This window comes from Haemaphysalis longicornis, unplaced genomic scaffold (assembly GCF_048455015.1).
Source record: "Haemaphysalis longicornis isolate Haplotype H1 unplaced genomic scaffold, Haemaphysalis longicornis Haplotype H1 scaffold_10, whole genome shotgun sequence".
NCBI classification, from domain to species: domain Eukaryota; kingdom Metazoa; phylum Arthropoda; class Arachnida; order Ixodida; family Ixodidae; genus Haemaphysalis; species Haemaphysalis longicornis.
This window is the reverse complement of record NW_027526204.1, coordinates 14,561,680-14,580,418: the sequence shown is the minus strand read 5'-3', so window position 1 is coordinate 14,580,418 and position 18,739 is coordinate 14,561,680. Positions and strand designations below refer to the sequence as shown.

Below are 18,739 nucleotides of genomic sequence, written 5' to 3'. Positions count from 1 at the left end.
CCGGCTGCAGCACCTGCAGCCTGTATTATCTGATCCTTGGGCTTTGAAACAGATTTACCTTTCTTGGACTTTGCTTTTGGCTGCACTTCCAGGGTTTCGGTACTAGGTGATGCGGAACGTTTACTAGACTGAAGAATAGTCTTCATAGGCCAAGCCTGAAGCTCCATGTCCGAGTCTGAAGAGGGCGAAAGGAGAGGCAAATACTCTGTGTCGGCCGTAGGACCACGAACAGACAAAGTACCAGCCTCAGCGTAAGTAGGATGTTCCGATCCACGCGCCGAAGTAGCGAGAGTAGACGAGACTTTAACAGAATCCGAGGCAAGATTAGCTGCTGAGAGCAGCGGACCTTCAGGGGCGGTGGAAACTTGCTGGATCACTTGGGGAGAGGAGGTACACAAAAGTGGAGCGGGCTGCAAATGTGGTGCCAGCTGAGTCACCACTGTGCGAGACACGCACTCGATTATGGTGGAAGTTACCTGGGTGATTTCTGAAGGGACACCCTTCTCAACAGCCGCTGCTACAACTGAAGCAAAAGCTGGGGCAGCGAGAGAAGGCTGTTGGAGCTTGGCAACGGCTTGTTCAACCGCTGCAACAATGGTACTCACTACGGCTGCATAAGCGAGTGATGGAGAGTGTTTGGCCGTAACTCCAGCGTAACCATGTGTCCTTTCTTTGACAATTGTAACAGCATCCCCACGCGAGCAGCGACGGTTACCCATGACCTCGACAACTTGGACTTCTTGAGCTCTTGCAGGGCAATTAGAATAGTCAGCTGGGTGTGCCGCTGCAGACAAACAACATTTGGCATCTTGGGCAGTGCTCGACAGAATGGCTCTCACCGCATGCGCGACACCGGGGAGACGATTTACATGCCTTGGATGTGTGGCCAAAACGCCAACAGCTGTGGCACTGAAGAGGTCGGGAGAAAGAGGTTCCACACGATAAATGAGTGGCCATACTTTAATCTCCGATGGACATTGCGTCCCAACAAATGTAGCAATGACACATTATGATGGCACCCTGTTTTTCTCTACAACACGGCTGCAACGGTAAACTGAGGTGACTCCCGCTACCGAAAACTGCTCTAGTACCTCCTGAGGTGTCATCTGAACATCAACACCTCGAACGATGCCTTTTCACGCGAGCAAGGTGAGGGGGGATAAATGCACTCACCTGAACAGAGGTAAACATTGTACATTTCAAGAGGTCAGTGACACAGGTCTCATCTGACGATCGGCACAAGACGCCACCTTTGCAAACGGGCGAACCTCCGTAATGTGCTCTAACTTCTCGTTAGCCGCTCGAAGTGCCGCCTGTACAGCCCGCGGGTTTTTCAGCCGGATGAATCCGCCACTTACTGGCACAAGGGCCACGGGGATGCTACCCACCCCACTGTGCTTTAGGGCTTCGAATTGCACGTCCTGCGGACGAATACAGGCCGCCCAGGGGGAACTCCCCCGGCCAAGATACTCAAAAGACATGCAGGCGCGGAAACCAGCAACCTGGAAGAAAAGAAAAGACCAAAAGAATGACGGGAAACAACCGCTAATCCGCCTGAAGGTTGGCCGATCACCTGAACCAGGAAAGCGAAAAACCAAGCAGCTTAGAAGCAAGTGACCACGCCGACAGACACGTCAGCCATACTGCCAGACGAGTGCGGTTGTTGTTGTTGTTGTTGTTGTTGTTGTTGTTGCGCCTTTAGGTATGGCACATACCCAATAAGGGGATCGGCCAATGAACAGAGGATGGTTAAAATGAATGGAATTCTTTTCTAATCACGCGACTTTTAGGAAAGATAATTTAGACCGGTTTGAAAAATTTTTGAGGAAAAAGGAAAAAATAAAAAAAAAAACCCTGAAAAATCAAAGCGAGGGTGACCAATCGCAATCATAAAGAGAATCGTTTTGAATTTTCAATGTAGCGCAGGAGGGCAGAGCATACATCCCGGCGGCAGAACCCCGTTTCGGATGCCCCGAACGATAGAATAGCCGGCACTGTTAGGGATATCCCCAAACTGTTAAGCGGCACCTCCAGGGACTGACGTCTGACTCGGGAAAAACGTCGGCATGTCAAAAGGAAGTGATCGACAGACTCGTCTTCGTTGCAATAGCTGCACAGAGCTGTTGGCGCCAGACGAGACCTGTGCAAATACCTGTTTAACTTGGGTACTCGACAACGTAAGGCTGTAATAATCACCTCTAAGTTGCGTGAAGGGCACCATTCAGGTTTCCATGAAAATTTGAGATGATTGAAATCCCTTAATGATAATAAAGCCGATTCTTGCTGTAATTGGAGTTTCAGCATCCTACGGTACCTAGCTGCTGTTATTAAAGGTGTCGGCTCTACGACGTCTACTACAGGCCCAGAAAGTGCTACCCTTGCTAGAGAGTCGGCAGTCTCGTTGTATGTGATCCCTGCATGACCAGGAACCCAAAGAAGGTGAATTTCAGTGAAGTGAGGTGGCAGGAGTGACCGAAACGTCCGCAGAAGGGGAGTGTCTTTAGGGGAAGAAAGGGCTAGGCATACAGAAAAAGAATCGGAAAATATCATTGGAGATGTAAATGACACATCCAGCTTTCGTAGCGCCAGGACAATTGCCAGGAATTCCGCAAAGAATATGGGGATACAATCACGCAGACGAACCGAAAAGGTCCAGTTAAGGGAAAGGGAAAATATTCCGATACCGGATTTTTCTTCTCGTTGAGAGGCATCTGTATAAATTATAGCACCTGGCTGCATAGAGGCCAAATAATCTTCGAGAAGGCGATTGAGTAGCCGGGCTGGTAAAAGTTTAGCATTTTTGGGCAAAATGTTCCGGAAATTGATAGAAAGAGGTGAACTCCTGTCAGTATATGGAATAATCTGATTTATTGCTACACCCAATCGAGAAAGGAAGCTCTGTATCAAAGTGCTTTGTCGACATAAGGACCTGGGCCATTGGTGCACCATAAACGCACTTGGTTCTGCAATGAAAATAAACTGCTCCCTGTTCACCTCAGAGCTATAAGCTCTCAGAAAAGTTTCAACCGTCAGAATCCGGAACCTATTAAGCAGAGGAGGAACGCGCGCTTCCAAGTAAACTACTGCATTTGCTGCATTCTTAGGCAACCCTAAACAGCAGCGAAGAGCCTGGCGCTCCAGAATAACCAGACGATGAAGCTTATACGCGGCGCACCCAGAGAATAACACGCACCCAAACTCTAAAATGGGGCGAACGTACATTCTATATATCATAAGAAGGGTCTCTCTGCGCATGCCCTTCTTTCTATGACTGAGACTTCTCAACATCCCAACAGCACGTGCACCTTTGGCCTCAATGAGGGCTATATGTGGGGTCCAGTCAAGTTCACTGGTGTAAATAATCCCGAGGTACTTTAAAGAAGGAACCTGAGGAATTATGCACTGTCGGTAACTGAGAGTAATGTTAACAGGACCTGAGATTGGAAAAACTAATAAGGAACATTTGTTCACATTGATAGAGAGACAAATACTGTCCAACCACGAGGCAATACTATTCAGATAAGACTGCAATAATTTGTGAAGAGATTGAATGTCAGGTGCTGATGCAAAAAACGCAATATCGTCGGCATATACATATGTAGAAACACCAGAAACCACCGGAATAGCGCTTACAAGGATGTTAAAAAGAACAGGGGAAAGGACCGCCCCTTGCGGTACGCCCCTAGACTGTGGCCGCTGTGAGGAGGTAACATTAAATTTTACACAACTGAACTGCCTGTCTCTCAGAAATTCACAAATCCAAGCTATGATATACCTTGGGAAGTTTAAGACTTGTAACCGGGACAACAACACAGGGTATTCGACGCTATCAAAAGCTTTTGCTACATCTAGGGTTACTAGGGCCGAAAACTGGTTAGTGCGATGGGCAAGTTTAATCCGGCTTTCAAGGTCCATATGCGCACTCCAAATCGAACACCCAGGGCGGAAACCAATTTGTCTTGGGCTAAAGATTCTAGAACTGGACACCAATTGCATTATGCGCTGCTGCAAAATCCGCTCGATTAATTTAACCACATTAGATGTCAACGCGATAGGCCTGACGTTTTCAATCGAGAGGCCCTGGCCAGCATTCTTAAGTACCGGAAGTATTTTGGCGAGACGCCAGACATCGGGGATCCATGCATGTCGAATAGAATAATTGATCATGTTAAGTAAATGATTGGGAGCCTCGTCAAATAATAACTTCAGCATTTCAGTTGTAATGCCATCTGGGCCAGGAGCTGCAGCAGTCAATTTAGTCATGACGTCAGCGAGCTCTGATAGCGTTACCTCTATGAAGTCGTCTACCACGTCTGGCGGAGTAAATGACATCGCTAAGAAGGATGAAAAACGAGCCTGAAGCCCATCAGCTATCGACTCTAGGGACTCTGAGAGTTCACCTGACGATAGCACCACGGAGTCTGTATTATCTGGAGAGGGTACTGCTTTCCGCGATCGAAGAAAGCGAAAAAGCGCACGCTTATTGTTAGGCTTGGAGAGACACAGAGATCGATCTGTGTCATAAGTCTGTTTAGCATTAGACACAGCGCGTTTGAATACCGCTGAAAAATATTTGTAGTTGCTCCAGTTAAGTGGGGATAGGTTATGGCAAAGTTTCTTCCAGGCCGCCTTTCTACGTCTAAAGCAGCGCGAACATTCTTCGTCCCACCAGGGACTCGGCAATACTGACTTCTTCGACATCACTTCAAATAATGACGACTGAGCTGAAGAGGAAAGGGCGGAACAAAGGCCTGTCGCACATTCAGCTTCATTTTGTGTGACCAGAGAGGACAGTGACTCCTTCAGAGAGGTTTGAAACCTTTTATAGTTTACAAAAGAACGGCTCTGGCGGTTAACGGAACGGATGGGACACCCAATGTCAAAAACTATTGGGATGTGGTCACTACTCGACCCGCCATCAACGGTCGACCAAGAAGGCACTGAAACACCTCGTGAAGATATAGTTAAATCCAAAACAGATTGCGTTTGTCCCTTATGGTAGGTTGGAGAATCCGAATTTATGCATGTTAAGTTGTTATCTGTAATCCAATCCAACAAGCGATTACCGCAAGAATCCGTCCGGAAGCCCCAAGTAACGTGGTGGGAATTAAAGTCTCCTGCAAAGATAATGGGAGGTACAGCCGAAGCAATAGCCAAATCAAGTGGTTCGGAATCAACGACGCCACTAGGAAAGTACACGTTGGCCAATGAGAAGGGGAGGTAACCAGGTAGCTTTAATTCCAGCACTAAAATTTCACAGTCTGGGCGTTGAAGTTGGAAGGACACCTTCGCGGTGTGGGCAAACTTTGTAGATATCAAACTTAACAGACCGCCACCTCGGGTTGGCCTGTCTAGTCGAAAAGTGCGGTAATTATAAAGTCCAAATTTTTGGTTGCTACTAAGCCAGGTTTCCTGTAGCAAAATTACGTCTGGGGAAAATTGGGAGCACAAACAAAGTAAATCTGCAAAGCCTGCCGAAACGGAGCGACAATTCCACTGAACGACTTTTAGAACCCCTATGATTCAGAGAGACCGGCTGCAGCAACTGCAGCTTGTAATATCTGATTCTTGGGCTTTGAAACAGATTTACCTTTCTTGGATTTTGCCTTTGGCTGCACTTCCAGGGTTTCGGTACTAGGTGATCCGGAACGTTTACTAGACTGAAGAACAGTCTCCATAGGCCAAGCCTGAAGCTCCATGTCCGAGTCTGAAGAGGGCGAAAGGGGAGGAATATACTTGTTGTCGGCCGTAGGACCACGAACAGACGAAGTACCAGCCTCAGCGTAAGTAGGATGTTCCGAACCACGCACCGAAGTAGCGAGAGTAGACGAGACTTTAACAGAATCCGAGGCAAGATTAGCTGCTGAGAGCAGCGGACCTTCAGGGACGGTGGAAACTTGCTGGATCACTTTGGGAGAGGAGGTACACAAAAGGGGAGCGGGCTGCAAATGTGGCGCCAGCTGAGTCACCACTGTGCGAGACACGCACTCGATTATGGTGGGAGTTAAGTGGGTGATTACTGAAGAGACACCCTTCTCAACAGCCGCTGCTACAACGGAAGCAAAAGCTGGGTCAGCGAGGGAAGACTGTTGGAGCTTGGCAACGGCTTGTTCAACCGCTGCAACAATGGTATTCACTACGGCTGCATCAGCGAGTGATGGAGAGTGTTTGGCCGTAACTCCAGCATAACCATGTGTCCTTTCTTTGACAATTGTAACAGCATCCCCGCGCGAGCAGCGACGCTTACCCATGACCTCGACAACTTGGACTTCTTGAGCTCTAGCAGGGCAATTAGAATAGTCAGCTGGGTGAGCCGCTCCACACAAACAACATTTGGCATCTTGGGCAGTACATAGCTCGACAGAATGGCTCTCACCGCATGCGCGACACCGGGGAGACGATTTGCATGCCTTGGATGTGTGGCCAAAACGCCAACAGTTGTGGCACTGAAGAGGCCGGGGAGAGAGAGGTTCCACACGGTAAATGAGAGGCCATACTTTAATCTCCGATGGACATTGCGTCCCAACAAATGTAGCAATGACAGATTCTGTTGGCACCCTGTTTTTCTCTACAACACGGCTGCAACGGTAAACTGAGGTGACTCCCGCTACCGAAAACTGCTCTAGTACCTCCTGAGGTGTCATCTGAACATCAACACCTCGAACGATGCCCTTCACGCAAGCAAGGTGAGGGGGGATAAATGCACTCACCTGAACAGAGGTAAACATTGTACATTTCAAGAGGTCAGCGACACAGGTCTCGTCTGACGATCGGCACAAGACGCCACCTTTGCCAAACGGGCGGACCTCCGTAATGTGCTCGAACTTCTCAGTAGCCGCTCGAAGTGCCGCCTGTACAGCCCGCGGGTTTTTCAGCCGGATGAATCCGCCACTTACTGGCACCAAGGCCACGGGGATGCTGCCCACCCCACTGCGCTTTAGGGCTTCCAATTGCATGTCCTGCGGACGAATCGAGGCCGCCCAGGGGGAACTCCCCCGGCGAGGAGACTCAAAAGACATCCAGGCGCGGAAACCAGCAACCTGGAAGAAAAGAAAAGACCAAAAGAATGGCGGGAAACAACCGCTAATCCGCCTGAAGGTTGGCCGATCACCTCAACCAGGAAAGCGAAAAACCAAGCAGCTTAGAAGCAAGCGACCACGCAGACAGACACGTCAGCCGATCCGGTTAGTCCTCTACTTCCTCTTCTGCTCCAGCCCTTGACACATATCCTGCTTGTGATTCTTTGCTACCACTTTAACGCTGTACAGTTTCGAGCGTGACAGTATTGTGTAGCCCTGTGTCCACGCATTGAAGGTGCACATTTTTGCTGACATGGTGTAGGTGTTTCTACCGCAAAAATAAAACAATTTGAACATGTTACAAAACAAATGTCTCTAAGCTGGCCGGGAGCGGGTTCTGTTATTTTCCCGCAAACCCTGCTCGAGGGATGTATTGCTGATATCAAGCTTTTTACGCGAGGTTCAATCTTTACCGCCATTTTTAACCACGGGGGTGTAGGAGATCAAGCCTTTTCGTCCGTCTGTGCATGGTTGTGTCGCGCGTGAGTAGGGCAAGTTCACATACCCACCGATAGCGGGGGCAGTGTTCTCGCAAAGGCTTGTTCCTCTCCATCCTGCTAAGCGTATAGGGAGGCAAGGGAGCCTCCCTCTGCTGATATTTTGCAGCCGACTCCTTTGCGCGAACCTTGGAATTTGCGTGGCGACGCCTCTGAGGTTCTCGGACAACCGCCAGTTGCCGTCCCAGCTGCCACAGGAGAAACGCAGCTTCGCTGGTTCAGGAGATTTATCATAGAGTGGAAGTTTCTGGTTTAATTTTTTTTTACCAATTTTCTTAGTGCTCGTGCCGTCGATGAGCCCGAGTGCGTGCACAACACGCTGGAAGAAATAGCAGAGGCGCAAAGAACGGCGCAGCTCGCGCGCCTTACTGAAACAAGAACAGGAAGACAACATACTAAGGAACCTGGGCATAAGCCTGAGGGAACAAAATAGAACAGAAGACACAATCCCAGAAGACATCAGCAGAAGGCTACGAGTACACCCAATACCGAGAAACATGAATCCATAATACAACAGGGAAAGGCGAGAGGCGAGAGCCAGGGCACTCATCGACCTCCACGCCAGGGACGAGGGAGCCGTATACGTGGACGCGGCCGAATACGCGGGAGACGAGAAAGCCTACGCAGCAGTCGTAGTCCAAACCACGACAGGGACAACTAAGGCAGCAGCAAGCGTGCGCACACGGAAGGCGCATCGGGCAGAGGAGGTGGCCATCGCCCTGGCCATCGCCGACACCGAGTGCACGACCATACTCAGTGACTCCAGAACGGCAGTACGCAACTACGCCAGGGGAAGAGTGAGCAGCGAAGCCGCGCGAATACTGAGAGCGACAAAAATCGAGAGCCGCCGCGTGGCGATCAAATGGTTCCCTGCACACATGGGCGAAGACTTATCGGAAAGAGGGTACGCAAACCACAACGAGACGGCGAACGCCGTGGCGCGAGGCCTCACTAACCGCGCTGCGGCAACTGCCGCCGTCGATCCAACGTGGTGGTGGGAGACCAAAGACAACATGACCACATACAACGAGATAACGAAGTGGTACAGAGACAAGAGGAGAACGATGCCACCGCCCCACCCGGGCATGACCAGGGAGGAAGCGGTACTATATCGGCAACTCCACACGGGGACGCTACCCACCCCAGCCCTAATGAAGCACGTGTGCCCGGACGTGTACACGAGTGACCTATGCCGCACATGCCAGAAGGAGAGAGCCACAGCGGCTCACGTCCTATGGGACTGCAGCAAAAATCCACACGAAGTGGCAACGAGGAAGACGATCCCGCCGCTGCTAGAAGCAGCGACGAGGAGCTACGACTGGGAGACCCAGATCCAGGCCGTCCAGCAGGTCTCGGCCGCACTCGAAAGGCAGCGACCCAGCGAACCCGAGGGAAGACTGCCGCTCCCGACCAGGGGCAGGCGTGGTCGACCCGAGGAAGTAGCGGGGCCGCGGCCAAAGTAGAGGCGACACCAACCGAGACGACGTCAAGGCCGCGTCGCGGCGAAGTACCCTAACAAGACCAGGGCGGCAAGCCGTCTGCAGGCACTATCAATAAAGTTGTCGTACCGTACCGTGCCGTACCAATTTTCTTATGGACAGTTCACTGCAGCTTTCGAACCGGTAAAATTTTTTCATGTTGAACGGAAGTATAGCCCTTAACAAATTTTAAGTGCTACACAACAATTTGTCGGTAATCATGCTAAAACTGCAAATTTAACGTCCCCAACGCACATAAATGGTGCTTGTTAGAGTCTCGCCCGTTATATGAATGCGGCGAAGCAAAACAAAAAAATAGGAAAAAACTCCTTCGACGCTTGTGCGACGCTTGTCCCCTTAGTTGTGCGAATAGTTTGATGGTAGCTTAGGTTCTCTGGCTTCCATTCTACAATGAAAAAATCACCGGACCTGGCTATATTGTTCGAAGTTTGATATCGGCTAATTTTTGCCGTGGCGTGTACTCAAAGATATGCAAACATTGTCTTCAGGCATGCTGTATTCCAAAGGAAATTTATAAACGTCCCGAAATAACAAGTAGAGGCAAGAAAGTGTGAGAATGAGTGGTGGCGTTTTTAAGGTTTTTGTTAAATACACTTTCAGACAGCGCTTTAAAATAATTCTTCCCTTGTTTCTACCTATGAAATGCATCTTAGCTTTCCCACTCGTCAATTTTTAATGTGTTTCTGGATATGTCTCTGACGCCAATTTATTTACATTTTTATTCACCTTTCATACACTGCAGGAACGTATTGCGACGATCCAGGCTATATGGTTAATGGAGACCGAAAGTTCTTTAAGGACGGCTACAGGTATAGTGAAGACATGTGCTGCCCAGCCGGCACCATGGTCATTTACACTTGCCGAGACCGATACGAAATTGAAGGCACAGAAGTCATACATTGTACCGACGATGGGAGCTGGACGCATTCTGCGCCAAAATGCAAAGGTAAGCGGAATTTCTCTTTTTAGCTTATACTCGTGTGCTCCAATATTAAATTTCCCAAGAAGTATCTACACAGAATCATCCCAGAATCTGATGATATTTGTGTGAAGTATAATATTATTAGGGAAAATCGGCATGCATGAACTTTAACTCTGAACGATGAACAAACGTCGTAGTAAAACATGTACTAATTCTTTGTTTACGTAAATGCTCACGCCTAATATACTGCCAAGAAAAGAATTGAACCAATGAAGGCCTAAAATCTTGACGAAAAAAGGAAACCTTACGGAAGACCTTCCAGCCTTGTGTTTTGTTACCCTAAATACATGTCGCCATTGACATCAAAAAGTACTTTCAACTAATATACACAGATTAGCGTTATTTTAAGGTGGTGAAGTTTCAACTGCCTAGGGCTCACGATAGCGATGTCGCTTTTCATAAATATGCGTTGTAAGGCTCGTATAAAGCCTCCCATTACTCTCTTAGAATAAGATAAAATTTCATTAGAACTTACATTTTCTTAAAAACCAGTAGTCCTAGCAAACAATTAAAAGTAGGGGCCGCAAATTGGCGAATAAAGAATACCTCCTCGTTGGCTTCATAAGCGCATTGGCGAAAAGCAACGTCTGGTGTCCACATTCGTCTCGGTAGGGTTCAGCATCCAGGAAAGTAGGCAATATCCTATGCAAATACTTTTCGTGTCCAGTGCGATGTGGTGCATAAACTCGTACAATATATATATTACGACATGAGCACGCCGTCAAAGCACTGAAGTTCTGCTTAATTCAGCAGTACCCGTGATGAAACGACTTTTACGCCACGTGTGGATGCAATAGGTGTAAGTATGCGCGAAGTGTACGAAAATATGTTGCGGCATTTAAATCAAAAGCGGAGGTTGATGAGTGCAGAGAACACGACCAAACGAATACAATAAAAAGCAGATCTAACAAATGGGGCGGTAACCCCGAATTATTTCCTTAAATCGGCAACTTAGCAGGATTGGGACATTAATTTACAACCAGTTAATTCACTGATTCGATTTCTAAATAGAGGGGCTTCCCAGCAGCTACCCTGTTGTCGTAATTGCAGCTGCCGCGATGCTCGCGGGCGGTCAACAACACAAACACGCGAGGCGATCTAGGAGAAACAAATTTATTTCCTTGCAAAAAAGCCTGTGGTTTCGTCTGCGCGCGCTTAGTTAGCATTGGGCGGAGCGAGGTTTCGTCTTTTTGTAGGACGCAAGCTCGTTCAACTGATTCTGCGTTCCTACATGATCCTCTGCAAAGCGCCTCAGCCCGTCCACAGCGCCCGTCACCTGCCCTGGAGTGGGCACAGGAGCTTCAGTGGTTTCTGTGTCGTCAGCATCCTCTGACACCTCTTCGGTGCCGGAAACTAACTGCAAGGTTTATGCATCGTTCTAAACCTCCGTCGAGTCGGCTTTTGCATCTGCGGCGGCCCGGAGAGAGTCGTGCAAGCTCAGACCTGCTGCCACCCCGTCAAGCCCATGAAGCTGTTGTCATCAACTGGGCGGCATTTCTACTTCTTCCTCAAGATACTTCGTTACATCAAGTCCAGATACTTCGTTAAATCGGGAATGGCGCTGAATCTACTTCGTTAGTTCGATTTCATAATAGCATTGAGCGGTATAGACGCCAGGGGGGAAACCCAATTGGTTCATTAAATCGATGAATTTCGTAATATCGGGTTTTGTTACATCTAGTTAAGCCTGCACTCAATTCTATCCTCTGTGGCTAGGTCCATGAATGCATGCTGTTTGGCTCCACCCAGAATAGCATCCTAGGAAAGCGCCCCATTTATTATGCTGTGTGTCTTACTAAAACGTTTAGGATCCAACTGCACCAAAGTCTCACCGTTGACATTTTACAAACTACCGTCAATGAGCTATAGATCTAAGGTTTCAGGAAGTTTTAGTGTAGTTAAAAAAAATAGGTTTCTTTTATGTTTATTTTTCAGAAAATGCGAAATGAAAACAAAAAGCATTCCGCCCATAACTAACATAACAAATAAACTCGACATACTACTTAATGGCGAAACTCCAAATGTTTCATGAAACGCGAAAAATGACCACTGTTCAGCTGGACACGAAGGAAACCAAATTACCGCCGCTGTAAAAAGAAAATAGGCAAATATTATATACATGGAATCTTATTTGGGTTGAAATGGGATTTGAACACAGTTGAACAGATGCGCAGCTAAATGTGGTAACGACAGCGCCAATCCGGCACCGTGTCAGAATCGAACAGGAGTTACCCGGATGCGTACCGCATGACAGGTGAGCGCTATAGCACCGCACACATGAGGCTGAAGGGAAGAAGTCTTCAATAATCACTCGCTTTCACCTTCAAATTACATAAGAGACAAGTGAGGTTTTCCGTTACACTGAAAAGGATTGCATTGTTACATGCCACATCACAAAAGTCCCGCTGAGCCTCTGCTCTCAATCGTGCGCTCGATTTCACGTCAAGGAGTTTATTTCTGAAAGTTCTTTCCGTAATGAAGATTGTTCGCACTACAGCAAATTTCCCCAGGGAGGCTCTCTCTGTTGCTCCATTGTTACTCTGCTTTTATGCTAATTGCAAAAAAAAGCGACGTGTATTTTTAAGGCATATGATGTTCTTTCTCCGCTCACATCCTTACAACCCGCTTAAAACAATGTCTCTCGAGAGAAGCTTCACTGGCCTGAAAAGCACGCTCAATTTGCCGTCTTTTTGCCCTCCGTGTTTCTGTGTGAAGGGGTGGTGACGTGAAGGGCCGCCATGCTAGATATTTATTTCAAACGCATCACTGTTCGGTGGATTTACTATTCCCGTTGATGGACTTCTGCGATTAGCACAGGGCAAGTTTAATTTCGACATGACAGTTTTCCAAGACACCATCCAGCATTAAAAGGTGCACGCAATAACTTACACGCATTCTGTAGTGTCCACATAAGGAGTTAAAAATGAAAACAGTTAAAAATGTTAAAAATGTCGTGGTTAAAAATGAAACAGCTTGTCCTTCACCCCGCAGTTTTATATATTTACTTCCTTTAGTACCCTAACAGCCTGTAATGAGGATTACATAGGAGGCGGGGGTTGAAACAAAGAACAGAACACAATAGCACCGGTCAACGAAGACTAACTTGCAGTGTATATCGATCAACAGTTTTTCTTGCTCGTGTCTTTGTTCCCTTTATTAGGGCATTTATGAACGCAAATAATACTAGTGCTGTCACAGGGGAACGTATACAATGCAAGCAAAAGCAAGGCAAAACATTCATACGTAGACTGAAAATCGTCCGTACGAACACTGCCAACCTTAATATGAATACTATAATCAAACGATTTGAAATGTTCTACAGATTACGAAACAAAGCTGGACAACTAAAACTGCAAATGAAATATGCAGATTTTTCAACCTTGTTTAAACAGAGCGTTTCCAAAGGCTTACTGGTCTACAGAGCTGGTGTTAAACGCTACGCGGTCTCAAATGAGCATGACTCTGTTAGATCTATACTTTATGTACCGCTGAGTTCCAGGTAATCCAGAGAGCCTTGACGAATCATTATAACATTAACCATAGCTATAATACTACCAGCAAACAATGGTCTTTAAAATGAAAAAAAAAAAACATGAGGGAAGCTCACTCTAACGCGTAAGACTTGAAAGTAGCGAAGCTGTACGCAACCTTCATGATCACCAGGATGGTTTAAGTGTACGATTGCAGGCGATTTGCTGCTTCTTCGCTGCTGAAACGGCTTTACCTAAGCATTTTTGTTATACGTAAGCTCACAGTGAAGCGGTAAATCGTTGAAGTGAGCGTCGACGTTGGCTCCTGTTGACGTTGGCTCCTGTTACCGCGCGACGTTCCCGCTGCTGACGAGCGGTATCGGCTCGGCGTTGCCGGGACCACTCACGCTGCTTGGCCCGCTTCCCATTGAAGGTATTCGCTGTTCTCGGCATACCCAGGTATCTTGGCTTCATCGTTCGGGGCCTGTATGTACTCAATTACCGTACTCACTCCCATAGTGATCGCACTCGCGAAATGATCGCACCCTTAGAATGTCGTCCAAGTTCGACTTTTTTTTTTTTCCGCGCGATGAACGCACCCTGAACAAGCCGCACCAATATGTCGTATGTGTGCAAAGTCTAGCTGATGATGGTCGGGCACAGTTCTGTTTCCTTCCCTTTCGAGACATGAATACGTTAGTGCCGAAGACTTGCCGATATTAGCGATATCGGCAAGCATGCGTTCAGTATCGATGAGGAAGAAACTCTCACTAAATACAGATAATATGCTCAAAAGACAGAAAAAAACGCGCTCATGTTGCTGATCCGTCCGCCATGTCTGTTTTGATGTCCCACACTGTAACAGTGCCGGGCATTTATTGATCGAACTGTTGTCACCTCGCAGCAAACTCCCACCGGCGCGTTCGGTAACCCATGAAAACACGGCATTTTGCGTCACTTTGCAAAGAGGATGGCGGCGGTGTGCGGAGTTTTTATTATGTTCTTACTTATTATTTTTATTATCTTCATGACAACTATTGTAAAAAATTTTACCCACAACTTACTCGCGTTTGCTGTGCTCAGAAACGTTTTCCAACAAATTGACCCCGCGTAATGAACGCACCCCTAAATCTACATCAGTTTTTTTAAAAAAAGAAGTGCGATCATTACGCGAGTAAATACGGTAAGAACGGAAAGTTGAGCTAATTGGTTAGACGATACTGCGTACATTGTACTAGCGCAAAAGACAGACCACAAGAGTAATAAAACCACAGGTTGAACGCTAGTTCCTTTTTTTAAATCCCAGGACGAACGCTAGACATCAACTGAATTTATTACAAAATGCACATACACACTATGCCAACGGCGCACACAGCCCCCAAAAAAGGGGAGAGAGAAAAGGGACGGCCATTCATCAGCACGTGTCCGGGTTAATCTTTGCTCCAGGGACCTCGCTTCTTTAGTTGGACAATGCCGCAGAAGGGGTGCTGATGCAGCGTTCTCCCTGTGGTCTTCTTACTCTTGTGGTCCGCCTATTACGCTAGTATAATGTACCCAGTATTCTCTCTAATCGTTGCCGCTCTCAATCCCTAGCGCGACCAGCCTCGAAGCGAGCGGCCTCCTCATTGGGCGTGCGGACGAGCCGTGGGTGAGGCATCCTTGCTGCTCAGCCGACGTACTCCTAAGGTGTAATAATATACTAACTCCCAGAGCATGCGAATGACGAACGGACAGCTCTATATCGTGGGCGGAGCCACTACTTGCGAGTGATGTGAACAGTGCGATTGCGATAGCGAAAGTGGTGACACTATTGTGGCGAACGCTGGAGTTTTTTTATTACTATTATTTTCGCCGGTCTCGGCCACTCTCCCTAAGATGGTATGCAAGGCTTGACGAACGTGCTCCTGGCCGCTGAGTGGTCACCGCGTGGCACGCACACACGAGCGCTCAGCATTTTCTTGTTTTTTTTGTATTTTTGATGCCTGAAACGAAAGCCGAACGATTTGGTAAACAGCTCCGCTGTTAGAAACAACCCACAACCGACTCTATTTCTAAAAGGATTTGTTGGATGGGCACGAAAAGAAGCCAGATACTTACATTGTGTACGCAATGCAACTCGCGCGTTTCTGGTTAAGAAAAGGCGGCGTTCCGGAAGAAACACATTTATAGGGACGGACAACTGATTTTGGTCGCGTATGTGTTCTCTGGCGCATATGAAAGCCAGCGTTTTATATAGCCCGGTAACCACAAGCAATCTCTAAACAAATTGGCGAAAATAATTTTAATTTGGCAGGAAACTTCCTGAAATCGGAAGGGTGGCGGTTCGTAGTGTCGAAACTTGACACTACAATATGTGACCCTGTCACGTGGCCTTCAAACCTAACAGCTGCTGTAACTGCTGAAACGTTTATTCACTTATTGAAAACCTTTTAACACAAGTATTTGTACAAGGTTAAATTGTATATGTATTTCTAAACATTATTTTTAAAATTCTAAAGACACGCCGCCCACAGCCGCTGGGTTGCTGTCAGTGTGGCTAACTGAGCCACCATGCCCAGAATCAACGGCAGCGTTCAGTAAACAGACCCAGTGAAGGAGCTTTGAAGATTCTGGCCGAGTCAGGAATGTTTGTTCTGCCAAAATATTTGATTTCAATTTCCAAATACGCCAACGGCAGCTTAAAAAACAAACCGTCGCGTCCAGGGAGAATCGAACTTCTCACCTCCACAACATGAAGCCAGACTCTATCTAGCGTCTATCGCAACAAATGGCGCATTCATGCGCAAAAAACCGTTGCATTAAAAAAAAACACATAACGGAACAGGAAAGCCTGCGATTCAAACTTTTTTAGATGGGGACAAGTTTTTAAATATCGTTTTTCATGTCGCATACAGACAAAAGTATGTTGCCGAGCTACTCTGTGTCATGGTGGCCAGCAATATTTTTGGGAGGGACACATACGGCTCGTAGATCTAAAAATTTCCATTTAAAAAGTTCTGGTGCGTTACCAGCAAGACCGCTTCTCGTCAAGCGGCTTTAAGTGATGCCCTTTCATTTGGGATATACTCGACAAAACTCGGTTGTCTGTCCCTTTAATGCAAGTGGCATGAAAATTTGCATTCCAGATCCAGTGCACCCAACTCCAGTGACAAACATGCTATCAAAGCTTAACGTTGGTTTTCCAAAATTAATTGCATAACCGTAGTCACCAACCGATAACAGCAACTATAACTATCGCGGTTCAGTGTTGAAGTGCTATTTACTAGGACTTCAGAGCTCTGACACGTACTCCTTTTCCTGTTGGTCTTTCCCACGCCACACTCGACCTTCGATCACAGCAGCAAAGGCAGCACCGAGGGTGCCCTGCCCTCCAATTGTCAACGGTCTTCTGTATTCGAAAAGGATTCATCTTCTTTAAATGTTGTCAGGAGCAGGGCTGGGCATACACTAAGCCGACTTCTAGCCTTAAATTTGTCGGAACGATCTTCGCGTTAAGTTCTTTTGGCTGCACGTTTTCGGTGCCAGGCTCGCTGCGCTAAAATCTATTTGCGAATCGCCCTTACATCCGCTCAGCGCTGAAAGAGGCTGTCGTTGGTTGAGATGCGGTGCACGCAGGCCGTTCTCCATGTGCGGCAATCGTTGTCACCTCCCAGCTCCACTTTCGGCTGTGGTTCATAGGGATCTGGCTTGCGTGGGCCTAATTACCTGCCATTTTATGGGTTTGAACTGGCAAGAAATCTGGGCCTTCCAGCTAGCTTCAGGGTGCTTGACACTTCACGGTTTTTACAAGCTTTTCTTTTTTATGAAATGTAGACAATAGTCAAGACATAACCAACCTTAATTACGCGTATATACTGAAAATGGAGACATGGAGTTCATACGTGTTACGGCTCCTCGAGGCGTGACTAAAGCGGATATTTGTTCAAAAAAATGAATTATGGAGTTGTCGCAATAAGAACGTTTGGCGCAGTTAAATTAGATTGGCTAAATTTGGCTAAAAGGGCAAAATTAGATTTGTATGTTAACCGGGTATTCCTTTTATTCACAATTCATATGGACAATTATTTTCCGTCCTTGGCGGCCCTAACGAGACGAAAATAGTGCAGAAGTTTTCGAAATATACCCATGATTCTATTACCGAGTGCTTCTACAGCATAACGCTCCTTTTATGCGGGTCTTGTGTCAGGGTGAGTAGAAACTCCGTATTCTCATATTCCAGATATACGAACGTTCCAGTTGGAAAAGTCCGACCTTTCCTGCGCCTTTTTGGCGTGGGTCACCACAACATGGCTCGCACGAAACAGGATAAGCGAAATATACCACTAGAATTAACACTCTCGGCGGCTGCTGTCTTTAAATTTGGTTTTCCGGCTAAACTTCGGCATATATGAAGAATGAAATTATTCGTTTAATAAATCATTGAATATTCCTCAATTCACAGTGTTTTTACATTTCCTTCCATTTCGCCCATGTCTACTAAAACATCCACTGGCTGCCCCAAAATGTGGATGACGTTAAATGCTGCGGAGTAGAAGTCGCCTGTTTATCATACACGATAGCCACGAGTGCATCTTCGGCGGGTGGGGATCTTATCTCCCGAGGATGACCTTCCGGACTCGGCTATTACAGCGCATGCCCAAAACGCCGCGAATTAGTTTCAGCACTCTAGCTAAGCTGCCGCCCTCTGCAAAGGCTGGGATATCATTTTTTGGTGTTAACACGTTTTTAGGACTGCACACACCGGCTAATACAAACAGCAATCGAACAGCACATTTTCGCCGGGCGCTTGGCCCTCCGTGCACTCCTCTCACCATGTCTGGCGCTCCGCGGGTGCACAGCCAGTTACAGCGTGCTTGGAAACGCCCTGATCACTGGTCAGCATAGCGGAATGCAGCTCCTGTGGTGGTGTGTGTCGTCGCTGGTTACAACAAGCCGGTAGCGTAATGGCCATTAACCTTATTGCCCGCGTAATTGCCAGGCAAAGGAATAAGAGCTGGATTTGCGGACCGCAAGGTGTAAAAAACACGCACTGGCATTCTGTGAACTAGAAAAACAAAGTTGAAGAAAGCGTTTCTTTCGACGGCGCACACCACGAATACAGCGTCTTGGCAACGGAGGCGAAAACCAATCCTAGAGCTGCTAAATAACTTGCCGTAAAATGGTCTGCCGAACCCACCGCTATACGCCGTGGCCGATCGGGTTTTTGACGATT

At 47.3% G+C, this 18,739-nt stretch overlaps 1 protein-coding gene across 1 annotated transcript in view; it reads left to right on the top strand.

Moving 5' to 3' along the window:
* LOC144159727 (complement factor H-related protein 5-like) overlaps positions 1–18,739 on the top strand; it is a 123,310-nt gene that overhangs the window by 22,428 nt on the left and 82,143 nt on the right. The window contains exon 2 of the mRNA XM_077691430.1: positions 9,818–10,021. Within this exon, the coding sequence (XP_077547556.1) occupies positions 9,844–10,021 (178 nt within the window). The 5' untranslated portion in view covers positions 9,818–9,843. The remainder of the gene's footprint in view (positions 1–9,817; positions 10,022–18,739) is intronic.